Source organism: Myotis nattereri (genome assembly GCF_964212035.1).
Source record: "Myotis nattereri genome assembly, chromosome: 11".
In the NCBI taxonomy this organism is placed as follows: Eukaryota; Metazoa; Chordata; class Mammalia; order Chiroptera; family Vespertilionidae; genus Myotis; species Myotis nattereri.
In genome coordinates, this window is record NC_138086.1 from 20046884 (window position 1) to 20063166 (window position 16283).

The 16283-nt window shown below is 42.6% G+C and overlaps 1 protein-coding gene across 1 annotated transcript in view; it reads left to right on the forward strand.

Moving 5' to 3' along the window:
* SND1 (staphylococcal nuclease and tudor domain containing 1) overlaps nt 1-16283 on the forward strand; it is a 453621-nt gene that overhangs the window by 59042 nt on the left and 378296 nt on the right. The window contains exon 10 of the mRNA XM_081102419.1: nt 7168-7281. Within this exon, the coding sequence (XP_080958545.1) occupies nt 7168-7281 (114 nt within the window). The remainder of the gene's footprint in view (nt 1-7167; nt 7282-16283) is intronic.

Genomic DNA, 16283 nt, shown 5'->3' on the forward strand with positions numbered 1-16283 from the left:
CTGAGTAAATTATTATAATCTTTTGAAAAATTTCTTCTTGCATAGTCTATGTTCTCCAAGTTGTTTTTAATTCTCTTTGGTTATTTTGGTCCCTTATATTTTCATATTAGAGGCTTTCTTTCTTTTTCTTTTTTTTTTTTTTTAAAGGCTTTCTTAAATAAGAGGATTTCTCTTATTTAAGAATAAGATATTGAACACTGGGTCAGAAGCAGTGGACTTATGTATGGGTGCTTCTACCCTCCTAGCACCCCCCTCCCCCCAATATGTTTTTATTGATTTCAGAGAGAGGAAGGGAGAGAGAGAGTGATAGAAACGTCGATGAGAGAGAAACATTAATTGGCTGCCTGCTGCACACCTCCTACTGGGGACTAAGTCTACAACCTGGGCATGTGCCCTGACCAGGAATTGAACCTTTGTCCTCTAAGTGCATGGGATAATGCTCAACCAACTGAGTCACACTGGCGAGGCCCAGGTGCTTCTTAAATAAGCTTTAAACCAATCCTAGTCTTGATGATTGGGGGAAGTCTGCAGTATAAATCAGATTGCTATTGTGTTTGTCACAACTGTTTCTATCCATACATCTGCATTCCAGCTTTCAGAGTTTTGTTGCTGTATTCTTTTCTCCCATTAATTTTTGTCTTTTTGAGCTTATGGAAATAAAATAAAATAAAATTTCTTTATATTTTTAGAGGTATTTAAGGAAGGAACCAAAGTAAATGTTTGAGCTTGCTTCAGTTTGTAATTCTCCTTGCCATTGTGAGGCCACATCATAATTTATTTAACCAGTCTCCAATAGGTTGATATTCATATAGTTTATCATTTTTCCATTATTTAGAAAATGGAATAAATCTCTGTGTAAAGGACAGTTATTTCCTCAGGAATATTTTGGAGCATATTTGCCAAATAGCTCTTTAGCAATGTTAACAAGTGTATACCCCTCTGTATGTTCATTTCCTAATACGTTCTAGAACAGAGGTCGAACAACTTCTTAAAGGGCCATATAATAAATATTTTAGGGGTTAAGGGCCATATAGTCTCTATTGTAGCTAATCAATGCTGCCACCGTAGCAAGAAAACAGCTATAGACATATCATGTGTGAATGACTGTGTGTGGCTGTGTTCCAATAAAAAACTTTATTTAAACAGTAGGCAGTGGGCTGGATGGCCCTTGGACCATAGTTTGCCAACCCCTGTTATAGAACATGGGATAGCAGCAGTAAATGTAAAAGGAAAAAAATGATCTGTATTTCTTTTCAAACCTAGAGCCCAACCGCAGTTTTCTAGTCATTTTACCTGATTTAAAATGTCTGTTAATACCGAGAAAACCTAAAAAGGTCCTGAGATGCCAGGGGCCTTCAAGAACATAGTCTGACAGACCTACTTTTTGTTGAATGATTCTGCTTTGAGGTGACTATAAGGCCTGAACAATTAGAGGTTCTCTCTTTAGCAGTCACCCTGTCTCCTAGGAATTATTTGCTCAGAGAACAGCAAAATAGCCTGAAAAGCCCAAGAAAGGTGACCTATGAACTCTTTAACTGAATGCCTCTGGGACACTATAGGTGATTTCTGGAACTGATGCAACACTGTAGGTCAGACTGTTGACCAAGAGTCTCACTTCTGAGAAATTTGAAACTCAGCCAAGTATTCTCTTGATACATGTGGCCTACTGAAAGCCTGGTTTCCATTCTCTGCTCAAGCAGCTTCACTGCTTAAGGAAGGAAATGCAAGGGAGGGCTCTTCTTGTCTCTCCAGGTTAGCAGAGAAGCATGTTCACTTCACAGTGATTAGCTGAGCCTGCTTGAGACTTTTGTGCCTGTCGTGGCTTGCCAATTTCCTGCCTGCCTTCCCTGTGGCGTTTTAGCTGATCTGTGCTGTTTGTAGCCATATGGTCCCCTGAGCACGTGGCCTGGCTTCCCTGTCCCTTCTGCTGTATGCTTAGGTCTTGCAGATTTCACAGTCCTGAATAAGGCAAAGGGGTGGGTGGAGCGGCAGTGGTGAGGAGTGGCAGCGTGTCCTCAGGAGGTGAATCTTCTCACTCTCCTGCCTTGTGAGGGGCCTCTGGTTTGGTTCTCTGAACCAATTGATTACTTAAAAACACGGAGCCCTGGAAGCGGTGCTTTGAGGGAAGTGGTTTCTGCTTTCAAGGAGTTTACCCTTTGGGGCTCTGACTGGGAGATTGCCCTACGTAGTGAACTGTCTGGTATTGGTGGCCATGCCCAATTTTGGAGGTGAAATTATAAGCTATCCCTGGATGTGGTGGATTCTGGTACTTACTTGTTTTGGTCCTGATTATTTTTTGCTGTGTGTCCAGGCATAGCTTTGAAAGGAATTCATTATTATGTCTCTCTAAGATGGTTCTTAAGCAGGGATACTTGTTAATATTTTTGGCATTATCTAGACTTTTCCATTATATTGCCATTTGGTAATGTGGAGGGAACAAAAAAATACTAGCTACTTCCTTGACTTTTTGTCGTAGGGCTTTTAGATGAAGTTGTGTTGAGGACCTGGTTGGGAAGGTGGTCTCTGTTATGCCAAAGGAGATCAAGAGTTGGTGTATACCACAAAAGCAAAATGAAAAACAGCTCTGAGATGAGATGTGCTCTTATCGTCAGACTGCAGAATAACTACAACCATGAAGTTAGAATCAATGCTAAAATGATGATGCTAGGTAATATACTTGAGTATTTTAATAAAGTGTGTCTTAAAAAAAAAAGACTTGGTTTATAGCTTAAGTTAGCAAACTGATTACTGATAAGAAAAGAAAATGGTTGAATTAGAAAAGATTTGTAAAAAAAATATTTACCTGGCTTTTTAATTTGGGACTTTATTTTTTGGAATAGTTTTAGATTTACAGAAAAAATGGGCAGATAGTACACAGAGTTCCGCATTACCCTACCCCCCTCCAGTTCCCCCTACTATTATCTGACATGAATATGGCACATCAGTTACAAGCGGTACACCAATATTATGTTATTTTCCATGGAAGTCCATGCCTGAGCCATATTTCCTTAGATTTTCTCTAATGTCTGTTTTGTGTTCCAGCATCCCATCCACGATAGCACACTGAATTGAGCTGTCCTCTTGGGCATGGCAGTTTCTCAGACTTTCTTTGCATTTGATGACCTTGGCAGTGAGGAGTCCTGGTTGGGTGTTTTGTAGGATGCCCTTCTGTGGGAATGTGTCTGATGTCTGGTTTCCTTTGAAGTACTTGTTACAGTGTCCAGTCCGTTTCATCATGCTTAGGTGCCTAGAGGTATTTGCATCAGGAGATTGTGTGCTTAGTATTCATTTTGTCAAGGACACAGGGTAGCAGCTGTCCTCTTCTGGGGGATGGAGACGGGGCTATGTAGGGCTCCAGGCCATTGCTATAATAGTTGTGGGGTATTCCTTGTTTCACCCACGTTTGGTGTTGCTTCAGTAGTATATACAGGATTCGCTTTGGGGAGAATAGACATAGCATACATGCCTTGGGACCAGGAGATGCAGCTGGATGCCATGATTTCAAGTAGAAAGGGTATTCCCTGCTGGTGCCTATAGAAAGCCCTTTTTGGGCTGCTGGTCCTTTTATTCCTATCTGGCACTGATAATTTAGTTAGCTTTGGGAATACCAGAAGTTGTGTCTGGGGAGTTATGCTGAGTGTCTCTGTAGCTCAGGAGGCTATTGTCGGCTCTTTTTGTTCATTTTATATGCACTGCAGGATTTTAAGAAGCTGAATAGCTCTTCACCACCCAGTGATCACTGTGGATGGGCTCTGCAGATGGGAGAGTGGCAGGAGGCCAGAGCTGGGAATGGATGTCCCTTCCTTGCCCCTGACAGCACTCTGCACTTCTCTTGACTTGTGGCAGCCCTTAGCCTACAGTCGTCATTATTAAACCACTCCTTTTTCCATCTATGATTGGGCTTCAAGAAATGGTGAGGGATTCAGATTTAGGGCATGTATTTTGAGTCCAGTTAGTGACTTTTTCAGTGTAGATTTCTGCTCCTGTGCCTTAGGTTATCTCCGCAGTGATGGCGAACCTATGAACTCATTTTTTTTGGTTGATTTTTCTTTGTTAAATGGCATTTAAATATATAAAATAAATATCAAAAATATAAGTCTTTGTTTTATTATGGTTGCAGATATCAAAAAAATTCTATATGTGACACGGCACCAGAGTTAAGTTAGGGTTTTTCAAAATGCTGACACGCCGAGCTCAAAAGGTTCGCCATCACTGCCCTAGAGTGTGTGGTATGGTGGTGGATGTGTGGGTAGACTAAGTAGGAATCTGTAGCTGTGGGGAAAGTGAGCGATGCGGGAATATTTAGATTATCCTGATGAAAAGCACGAAAGAAACCTCACTGTTGTAAATGTGCTCTGTCACGGTGCTGATGTGCAGGCTTTGGGTAGTAACTGCCCTGCATTTTACCGATTGCACAGTATGTGACCAGAGCCGCTCTTATTGCCTCTTCCATGCCTCAGCTCTGGAGCTGCTTGTTCTCCGGACACTAATGACACCATTTACAGAGGAATAATAAGTCATAAATCCCCCTTAAATACACACACATGGACACACACATGCACTCCCCATTCACCCCTTCACCAGAAAGCCAAACCTCATTTAGCTGGCAGCGTCAGAGTGTGCAGGTCTTGAAGAGGAGGTTTCTAATCAGGGAGATGCCAAGCAGAGAGAGTGTGCTGCTGAGGCCGGAAATTTACAGCTTCAGGAATTCATTCGCTGCTGCCGCCGCTGCTGCTGCTGCTGCTGCTGCTACTGCTAACGCAGTACAGGGGGTGACGAGCACCAGTAACTTGTCATAGGGGCAGGCTTGGATCTTCACATTCTATAATCCGGGGGTGAAGGTGTGAACACTGTGATACTTTCCCTGGTTTTATTCCTCTCTGAGCATGACTAGGAGAATGTCTAGATATTTCTCATGTCTTGATTATACGAATTTCTCAATGTTTTTGGCAATTGACAATTTAATGAGTTAGTTTTGGTGCGAGAGGAATGTGTCGCTCTGTTCATCATTGAGATTTAGGAAATGTGTGTTCATTTGAGATGCCTAATTACTCTATTATCCTTTAAGCCAGTGGTTCTCAACCTTGGCTGCACATTAGAATCACCTGGAAATCTTTTTAAAATCCTGATTTCTGGGCCTCATCCTCGGGACATTCTGTTTCTTTGTTATGGGGTGGGGCCACAACATTTTTAAGTTTTCATGGACATGTTTTTGTGATTGGGCTGGCATAAGGGGCTCTTTGATTTGATTTGGAGGGTCCTATGCCCTTTGGTACCACCCATACATAGGTAATCAACCCTGACCTTGACTTGGTCCTGGTGCGACAAAGACCATGGTTTTGATTACCCTTGGACCTCACCAGGTTTTTCTGACCAGTTGAGTTATAGGTTCTGGCTGTTTGGTTTTGAGTGGTCAGCCTTTGTGATGATCAGATCTGTGGCTTTTTGCTGCTTTCAGGGTTGCAAGTTAATCTTAGGTATAATGGGGGGAGGATAAAGGGAGTCAAATATATGGTAACAGAAGGAAACTAGACTTTGGGTGGTGAGCACACATTGAGTATATACAGATGTTGTATTATAATGTACATCTGAAATTTATATAATGTTATCAACCATTGTTACCCAATACATATAATTTTACAAATATATAATTTCCCACTCCCACCCCTTTCCTGCCCAATCTACTTAGGTATTTAGACTTTCATTACTTGTCCAGTCGGTGATCTGGTTTTCTGTACATGATTTCTGTTACCTGCGGTCGTAAAACCACGGATGTCTCCATCCGGCAGCCCTACCAGTCTTCCATGGATTTACGGCTCGTTTCTAACTATCATCTTTTTCCATTCACTCTGTTTGATGGCACTTTCCTCCTGCTGTTTCCTCTTATGTATCATTTCTTGCTTGTTTTTGTTTTTTGCTCTTCAGGTTGTCCTTTAAATCACTCTTTTTGGTGTGTGTGGCTGGTTCTTTGGCAAAAGGTAAAAGATAGCCGTTTTGGAGGAGTGTGCGAGTAAATGGGTATATTTGTTTTCAAAGATCTGAATAGTTAACAAGGGCTCTTTTATCCATAGCAAAGGAGAGTCTAGCTCTTTTTGTTTCATTTGGGAAGTTCTCCCCTCAAAATGCAGTGGCAGCTGACCCTGGAGTTTGCTTCGCTGTCTGTTAGATCCTGATGGGACCTGACTGAAGCCTGGAAGGGGTGGTTTTGATTCTGCCTATGAGGTGGATGGTGACCTGTTTTGTAATCAGGAGCTACCTTGCAGCAAAGTGTTGTTTGCACAAAGGAGGAAACAGCCCAGTAACAACAGGCTCTGAGTATAATTGGGTGAATTATAGACTGCTGGCTGAATTGTGGGTTTTACTTGAAACCTAGCCTGGTTTCAATGGACTTTTATCCTGTGCACATTAGTGGGGTATCCTGATAACCTCCACAGAGGAATATTTGTACTTTTGCCCTTCAAATAGTTATCCTTGCAAATTATCTCAGACTGGAAGTTTATCATTTTCAGCTGAGAGTGGGGTCCAGTGGCACTGATTTGGGGCTCTAAAACATAGTAGTGCTCTGAGAACGTGGCTTTTAGAGTAGCCGAAGTAATGTCTTAGCAATTTAATGTTTCTCCCTCTGAGATTAACATCTTTTCCACGCTGAGATGACAATTCTTTTTTTCCCTTCACTTGTTTTTTATTTTTCTGCTCTCTCTTTGGGCATCCTACTTTGCTTCTTTCTCATCTAGGGCTGGTACCTTCTTCTCATCCAGCTCTTGCCTCTTTTCCTAGATTCACATTGAGATACAGGGATTGATTTTAGTTTAGATCCTGTTTCCAGGAAAATCTTCAATAACATGTAGAGACCGGATTTCCAGTTCGTAAGCTCTGTAGTTAACCACAATGTCTTGGTCAGGGACAAGATAAAAAAGATTGACTATCTTTGTGAATACTATAGGCTCCGCTCTTGGAGAAATCATAATCAGGTCTTTGGGGCCTGGCTATTGTAGCATAGTTTTTCGAACATTGTTGCCTCATGACGGATGATATTAGATCTGCCTCAATGACTATTGATCTCACTTTTTTTCCTTGTGACTGGCGAAAGCCTTGTTCCATAGCATGTGTGCTACGATTATCTGGGCCATTGAAGCAGGTTTAAGCAGTTTGCCTTCATGTCCACAGGTGATGCAGGTGCTGAATGCTGATGCCATTGTTGTGAAGCTGAACTCCGGTGACTACAAGACCATCCACCTGTCCAGCATCCGACCACCGAGGCTGGAGGGGGAGAACACACAGGTAAGAAAACAGTAGGGAAGCAGGTAGGGAAGCAGTGAAGCTTCTCTTCAAAAACCAAATAGAAGGAGCTGGAGAATTAGTTAAATGTGATACATATGTCTGAGAATTCCAGAGGAAAAGTATTTTAAATCTCCAAAGTATTTCATAATATCTGAAGCCTAGCTGTTATTGGGCAGACCTCAGTTTGTCCTGACTCATACTCACTGCTCTGCTTTATTATGGATGGGCACTGCTGGCTTTCTTCCCTTGAGAGGAGTTACGGTTGGGATATGTGAGATGGTAGGTGTGTTTTATTAGTGAGATCTTGTTTCTCTGAGAATAAGGAGAGGGAAGGTCCGCATCTGACATGTGTTGTAGTGCGTCCCATTTCTGCTGTTCATTTTGATGAGATAGGCCCATTTGTTTTTGCTCTAGGAAGAAATGAATCTTGCTATATATATTCTCTGAGGTCACCTATTCATCTTTTGCAAGTGGTAACTATAATTATTAGTTACACTGTTTTGTGTTATTTGTTGGATCTTCTGGCAGCATAGGTGCTTACCTAACCAGTGTGGGTGATTTTGAGAAATTATCTATAATAATAAAAGCATAATATGCTAATTAGACCGGACACCCAAACGACCTTGACCTTCCAGACGTCCTTTCAGATGACCTTTCGGACGAAGCTGGGGCTGCGAGGGCCAAGCCCCTTGCACGAATCTCGTGCATTGGGCCTCTAGTGCTTAGGATAAAAACTGTATGAATTGGTAGTCTTCAGACAGTTTTGTTTTAAATTTTGAGGCCATTTTCTTCCCATTGTTAGAGTTATGAGAGGTTGGGAATAGGGATTGAGGTCGAATTTTTTTTGTCTGCCTATGTGTTGTTGTTACAGATACATTTATATCTCCTATTTTTGTCCTCCAATAACTGAAGTGTGCAACTGTGTTGATTGGTCGCAGAGCTGGGTTCTCAGTGAGAGCCAGTGACACAGGCAAGTGTTTGGACAGTTTTCATAAATTAAACGGTGTGGCTGGAATTGTGCTCTCTGCTTTTAAAATTTATCTACTTTATAGTTCTAAAGACGTGAAATTTGCTTTTTTGTTGTTTTGTAGGTCCACATGACTTGGTACACTTACAAGTTGAAATTCATGCCTTGTTTTCATTTGCATGAGAGTTTACAGACAGCCCATAAGAGTAAAATGAAAATATCATGATTGTCTTTTGAATCAGATTATGCATAAGAAACACATACAGGATGGGTTCTTTGAATGTCTGGCCAATCAATTCATTCTCTCCCGTTTTCCCCCATGGAGGAGGCAATTTAATGCAGCAAACAGTATTGTGGTAACATGGAGAATTTAAATGCATGAAAGCCTAAGATATGCCAAAATAAGTTTCTCTTAGTAACTGTAACTCTGCTTCATTGCACAGAGTAAATAAATATCTCCAATTTGATCAGTATTGGGAGTAGTCCACAATTCTGCATCTGTGCCATGCAGTTGGAATTAAGGTTCCCACAGCAACCACAACTTTGAAATTCTTGAACGTTAATTTTTGTGCCTGCATCATCAGCCAAATGCATTATGTTAATGTAGGCTATGTAGCTGAATTTTAAGCAGCTTTTGGGGGTAGGAGTGTTATAGCTTAGGTAAGATGACAGCAGGTTTTCTGGAGTAAGAAGTGAACTATTACTGAGGGTTTTAGTTTTTTCCAGGATCCTTTTGAACTCTTCAGGGTATAATTGGATAGATTTCCCCTAGCTTCAATGGATAATGAGAAGTTGTTGGAATATATGTACTAGTTTATGCTTTAGAATTCCTTGTTCTTTACCCCAAGGTAGGTGTGTTCTCTCCCCCCCTACCCCCCCTCCTCTGTCTCCTTTAATTTTGCTCCTGAGAACCTTAGTCCATTTTCCGAAAGTTCTAAGTAAGGCTTATCTCTAAGAGTCTACAACATATGGCTTTTGATTGACATGAAGAATGATTTCCCTTCTTTGTTCATTCAATTCCTTTAGAGCAGCAGTTTTCAATCTGTGGGTCGCGATCCCTTTGATTGTGAGAGGGATGTCCAACTGCTGGTTTAGGCCCGATCCCCGTATGTGGGATAGGGCCTAAACCGGCAGTCGGACATCCCCCGAGGGGTCCCAGATTGGAGAGGGTGCAGGCTGGGCTGAGGGACACACCCCCACCCCAGTGCACGAATTTGTGCACCGGGCCTCTAGCGGATGTATAATATTCATGTAAGAATAAAAATCACCTGGAGATCCTGGTGAGGATATAATTATGTCTGTAATGACAAGGAAAACAGGCATCCAACTCCTTGGGGTCTTTGGTTTCTAGTATTCTTTATTATATACCAACTGTTATTATCCAAGGGAAGACCAGTTGAGTACTCAAGATGTAGATATTGGTGCCAGAACTGTTAGCCCATATGGCACCCTTGTAACAAATAAGAGAAGGTTATTCCTTCCTCCTGGCAGCCTCATGTCAGGGCACACGGTTTGACAAACAAGGGAGGCTGAATTTCAGCTCCCATTTGCCCTTGTCCCCTTGGCCAGGTGCCCTTGAGCAAGGCACAGAGTGCCCAAGAATATGTGGCTATCCCAGTTAGAACAAGGCCGGTAGACTCTCCAATGAGAATGTTGAGGGTTGTTTAGGAATTGGGGGGTGATCTTGTAGTGGCAGAAACACAGAGTGCTTGAGGCCTATTTGGAGACTACGGATGGACTGTGGAGGGTGTTGAATAACACTCAGGAGATTACCTTCCATCTAATTTTTGGACACTTTCTGGAGGACACTGGCTTTAAAATGGAGGAAAAGATACCCTGACAGATTATGGTATTGGAGCTTGTTCTGAGCAGAGTGGGAGAAGGTGCAGGTTAAGAATCTGGAGGGGTAGGTAAGGAGGGCAAGTCTAGCTTCCTCAAGGGCAGGCAGATGGCGTGCAGTGACTCCCTACCAGCTCCCAGATGATGACCCAATGGGGCTTGCCCTTCAAGTAAGGAAGGAGAGATTTCTTTGAATGTTTATCTTCCCCAAACCCTAAAGCCTCTAATAACATGTCATCAACTAATATAGATCTACTGAGACATCTATATATTGTGGGGATAGTCAGGCAAATTAGATTTTCCTTTTTTTGTCCAGAGACTAGTTCATTTCTCTTGAATTATACATAGAAGCAAGAAGGTTTTGCCCTAGGCTAACTGTATACTACTACTTCCCTCTTTTGATTACTTTCTAATTGCAGCCAGAGAAAGGGCTCTGGACAAAACAGCACAATCAAAGGAACTGTTTTCACCCTAGGCAATTGCTTTCCAATAGTACCCTGTATTTCATTCTTCAGATTTTGGTTAGAACCTGATTTGTTGCTTCGAAGTATGACAGGAGTTAAAAGCAAGGGTGTGTAATAGCTTCCTCAGAAAGAGTACAATTGGATGGCTGATGCTGCTGATGCTGATTCTGTGGCGCAGTGCTTTTGGATTATTCAGTATGAATCCAGAGTTGACTCTTTAGAGATGTTAACTCCTTCAGGTTGAGAGCCATTTTGGATGCTGTGGTGTTCCTGCGGTACAGTCTACGTTGGGATCCCGGGGGGGTTGGTTCCAGGGCCCGCTGTGGATACCAAAATCTGTAGATGCTAAAGTACCTTATGTAAAATGGTGTAATGCCCTAACCGGTTTGGCTCAGTGGATAGAGCGTTGGCCTGCGGACTGAAGGGTCCCAGGTTCGATTCCGGTCAAGGGCGTGTACCTTGGCTGTGGGCACATCCCCAGTAGGAGGTGTGCAGGAGGCAGCTGATCAATGTTTCTCTCTCATCGATGTTTCTAACTCTCTATCCCTCTTCCTTCCTCTCTGTAAAAAATCAATAAAATATATTTAAAAAAAAATAAAATGGTGTAGTGTTTGCATATAACCTAAGCACATCCTCCCATATACTTTAAATTATTTCTAGAGTATTTATAATATCTAGTACAATGTAAAAGCTCTGTAAATCAGTTGCTATGTTTAGAGAATAATGGCAAGAACAAAAGTCTATACATGCTCAATACAAATGTAAACATTGTAGGGCAGACTATATAGTACGTGTCAGCAAAAACATAACATTTTTCTTTTCCTAAATATTTTTGATTCGTGGTTGGTTGAACCCACATGATGTTGAACTCACTGTTACAGAGGGCAGACTGTATAGTTGATTTTATCCATTTGTTTGCTACAAAGAAACAAGTGCGAAGTCTTGGAGAAAGGCTCTGGGTTTCTGACTTACTGCCTTAGAGGAGATAACACATTGTGCAGTCTCAGGACTTCCTAGAGAGCAAGTGGCTTTGATGTGAAACTGGAAAACCCAGTGCTCTATTGCCCAGGGCTGCCGTGAGCTTTGTGTTACACTTGCGGTGTTAATGACAATGGAAATACATACCCTTGGCATCCGATCAAGGTGCTGACTTACTCCTCCATGAAGCCTGCTCATGCAGTGCTATTGTAGTGAACCAGGATATAGGAGCTGAAATTAACCTTGAAAACAGGCACATCATTTACTCTACCCCCAGGTGTTAAGTGTACAAAGTGTGCTTTCATTTGCAGGGCTTTTCTCTTAAACTTCTTTCCTTAGCCTGCCTCTCTCTCTCTCTCTCTCTCTCTCTCTCTCTCTCTCTCTCTCTCTCTCTCTCTCCCTCCCTCCCCCTCCCTCCCCCCCCCACACGCGCACACACACTCACACACACACACCTACCTACACCCCTATCCCTACCTACACCCCGATCTATACCCCTTCTGCTTGAACCTTGGTAAGTATGGAAAGGTGGAGCCTCTCATCTCCTAGTCCTATGCTTTCACCTTGTACTCATTTTCATCACCCTCTCTTTCAGCCTCTTCCCTGTGAACTTATTTACCAGAACTTATAAATGTTCTTTTATAGCAGGGTCTTTAAATATTCAGACCTGGGCACTAAAAAGTCAGTTTTATTAAAGCTGCAATCTGCCTGATCTTCCAGTGCCCTTGCTGCCTTTGGATGGGGAAGCTGTTTCCAAGCCTCAACCCACTGGGTCTTCTGTGTAGGCAGTTGACAGTAGACGGAGCTGCAGGTAGGCATATTATGAGTGATGCCCTGGGATTCAGAAGCAGAGCAGTTTTAGGTGCTAATAACTCCATTTGTTGCACAGGGCCCCAGGGTCCTTTGCCATTTAGACACGATTAAAAGCGGTTCTCAACCTATTCCCTCCAGTTTAGATTTCTGAAAGCAAGATGACTGGTCCCTCCGGACCCTAAAGCAAATGATGCTGCCACTTAGATGCACACCAACAGAAAGCTGTGGGGCTGCGTTCCTAAGTGAAGCGGGCGAACCAATAAACTCACTGACTGTGATCTCCCACTTGTGACGGAGCATAAGGCAAATAGTGAATTAGAGAGGGACTCCAGCTTGGCATTACGGACCTTGGAGAGAAGCAAAAGCTCTTTGAAATGGATATAGCATTTCACCGGTTTCCAATGGGGAGATTTGGGGACTGCAGCGGTGTGATCAAAAGACAGACTGAGACTATACCAGAGCGCTGGCAGGCATTCTGTATGCCTCAGATTTGTTTGATCTGGGCATTTCTGAGAAGAACGCTTGAAACTGTCTTTGTTAGAGGACTGGAAAAATTATGAGAAGACTATGGGTGGGTCTTAGCTCATCTTTTTAAGATTTCAGGATATATGTGTGTGTATATATATATATATATATATATATATATATATATATACACCCTATCATTTGCAAAAACACTCGTATGTAGGTACAACCTGCTTTTTGGCTGGAGAGGTCACTGGGGTAGGCCTGAATCAAGGGGGAGGTAAAGACATTTGGTATTTGGGTAGAGTGCAGAGTTCCTAAAATGTACATTCATTGATCTTTATAGTGAATTGTGACCTGGAGAAGGCAGCAAGAATCTATCCTATTTCCCTTTGATTTGCTTTCTTCTCCCTATTACAAATTATATTTTCTTTTGTTTCCTTTAGTTAATGCATTCCCTTTCCCATGATCTTGCCTGTTCCCTCTAAATACTTTTTGTGGGATTTTATCATCTTCTAGTGGTTCTTGGGCATTAATCTTTCCCTGAACCATGTACATTTACCTCTTGCAATCCATCTCTTTCTCTCTCTCTTCTCTCTTCATTTAATCATCGCCTTTACACAGTTCTCTATTTTCAATTTATCTAAAACTTTCTGGTGTGTTCATATTTCTTGCCTCTTTTCAATCCTGTGAGCCACAGTAATTCTCTGTTGTTTCTTACATTGACAGTCGCATCATATTTACTGTCCTGTGACCATTTAACATAGTTCTGTGCTCAGGTAACCCTTTTTCTTGTGCTGGTTCTTGAAGGTGCCTTTTGCTCCAAGATTTCCGTACACACAGTACTTCCCACCTCCTTGTCAGCCTGTACTACTCATTAATGTCGGGGCCTGCTTTCCACTGTGAGGCCTAAACTACTCTGAGGGCTGGAACGGCATGGTTTTCTCAGCTTCATATCCTTTCTTTTTCAGAATCTTGCAGAGTGATGTAAACACAGCAAGTATTTAATGTTCAAATCTAAATATCTGCTGAGGCTCAAGACCAAATCCATATATTGCTTTTGAGTGGCATCTGACTATCAATTTATTGCTAATCTCCTTAACTGCTTCTGATAGGTAGCCGTTCCAACTTGAGCCAGTGTGTCAACTTCCACTCCCATTTTCCTATTTCCTAATTGGATTACGTGTTCTGATGGCCAGGTCACGTGGCTTAGTTTTCTATAGACACTTCCTTTCCTCACTCCTAGTTTGTCCGGTTGCTGCCATTGGGTTGGCCAGCCCTGCCTCTCTGGGAGGTAGCTTTCTTCCTAGTGGTATTCCATAAGCATAGTGCAGAGTGGCTGCAGTCTAGCAGAGGGGTTAATGTCAGGATTTTAAGTGCTTTTGCAGCTTGGTCCCCAATTGACATTCTTTTAACACCTCTACTCTTACTCGGGCTTTCCCAAATATTCTTCTTTCAGAGCAGTTTAGGTGTCTTGATTCATTGACGTTTTTAAGTGCATGTTTTCCCTGAGGGCTATATATTTTTTACTGTTGTCGACCTTGTTGGTTGTCAGATTATTTCTTTGCTTGGAACTAATTTTAAAATCAATTATAATGCTTTTCCTTCATCTTTCTCTATTTATGAGGTACTGATTGCAGAGCTACATACACTGTGTTTAGATAAATTACCTTTTTTTTTAATATTATTTTATATTCAAAGCAAGTTTAGTGCAGTCCTCCAGTGCCTTGCACTTCTGTAGGCCATGCTATAGGTTTCACTTCTTGGTGGGCTAATTAGCTCTGTCCTGGGAAAATTTTGTTCATTTCAAAATCCAGACATTTAAGTTCCTCATATCTCATAGCACTATGGATCTGGGGAATTATTTTTATTAGTAAGGTGTCTATAATCTTAGAAACTAAACCTCTAATCTTGCCAAGTGTGTGTATTGTGGTCATAGGGTAAACTTTAGACTGGATGATATATTCTGGATGAAGCAGCATCAGTTCATGTCACTGTTTCGGAAAAAGCTTTTCAGAATTGGGACTAGAGGGAAGCTGAAGGACACAGATGCTTGCTTTTTTCCCCTAGCAAATGACAGGCCTGTTGCATAGGCATATTTTTGATGCCACTTCATTTCAGCACTCCTTTGAAAATCTGCGGCCAGTTTCTGGGTTGTTTGCGTTAATCTCATCATCTACTATGCTGTCAGTCTGTTTTTGGCTGCAAATCCCTTTGCCGGATTCAGGGTTGTGTGTGTTGGCGGCCACCTGGGCATGTTGCTGTTTCCCAGGAGGGTTTCTTCAGCTGAGCTCTGAAGGCCTTTGTGTGCCTGACCTTTTCATCTCTCTTCGGGAAATCAGCTGATGTAGACTCCTTCATCCTTGTGTCACCGTATTTGGCCCTTCGTGAGGCTGTGCAGAAGCATCCCCATTATGTGCACATCTGCACCTTTTGTTCAGACAATGATCCCAGAATTTGGGTGCTTCTCCGTCCTGCTGATTCTGGGTAAACCGTATAATGGATGCCTGTAGTTTCTGTTTCTCCCTTAAAATGCCTCCTCCCCTTCCCTACTTACTCAGTTTGATTTTTCTGGGTAAAGTAGATTTCTCATTTCTTCACATCTCTTGCTAGGTCACTGCCCAGCACATAATTGACACTCATGTTCATAGTATAATGTCTCATTCCATGCTCATTGGTGGGCTTTCCTCACTCTTCATCATTTGGGGAGGGGTAGGCAGAGTACTGACACTTGACTTTCTGAGTCGACCACTCTTTCTCTCCTAGGACAGTTTTCCTTATTCCTGGGGAGGCTGGAAGGAAGGTTGTGCTGTTCTCTTTTGTCAGGTGATCTGGGATGAGGAGGAAGCCACATTCTTACTCACATGGAGCTGCCTTTAGTATCTGCTTATCCAGCTGGAGGGGCTTGTTTTAGAAGCTGTAGGTGGATCTTTGCCGAGGGGCTGCCATGTGCTGCATGCGCAGGGCGCCCTTTCCAGCCTGCCTGCTCCCTCAGGCCCTGGCTGGAGGCTGGTCCCTATGGGTGGGGGTGCAGCCTGTACTGTCCACCCTATTCTTACTGAACCCTGTTTCCTCTTTACCTCTCTGTGCAGCTGTTGTAAGCGAGGGCCCTATGTTCTGCACGAGCGAGTTGGCAGACAGCTCCATTTGTTGATTTTGGCCATTGGGACGGCCAGGATCATTAGGCCATTGTGTGCTTTAAGAGGAGAGAGACGTGACATCCCTCAAAGCAGGCTTATTTATTTCTTCTAAAGGGGAAAGAAGTTATCCCAGCCCTTTGCTGTTCCCTTCAGTGTGTATTAAACGAACAGCTCAGCATTTTCTTCAGGAAAATGTCCAGGTTCCACCCTGCGATTTGAACCAGGCTCTGTTGGGTCTTCACAGATTGCTCTGTGGACCCGCCTCCTTGCTTTTAAAGCTTTTTGGCTTCACCCCTTCTTCCCTCACCCCCTCCCAGTCCTCTTCTCTCAGAGGAG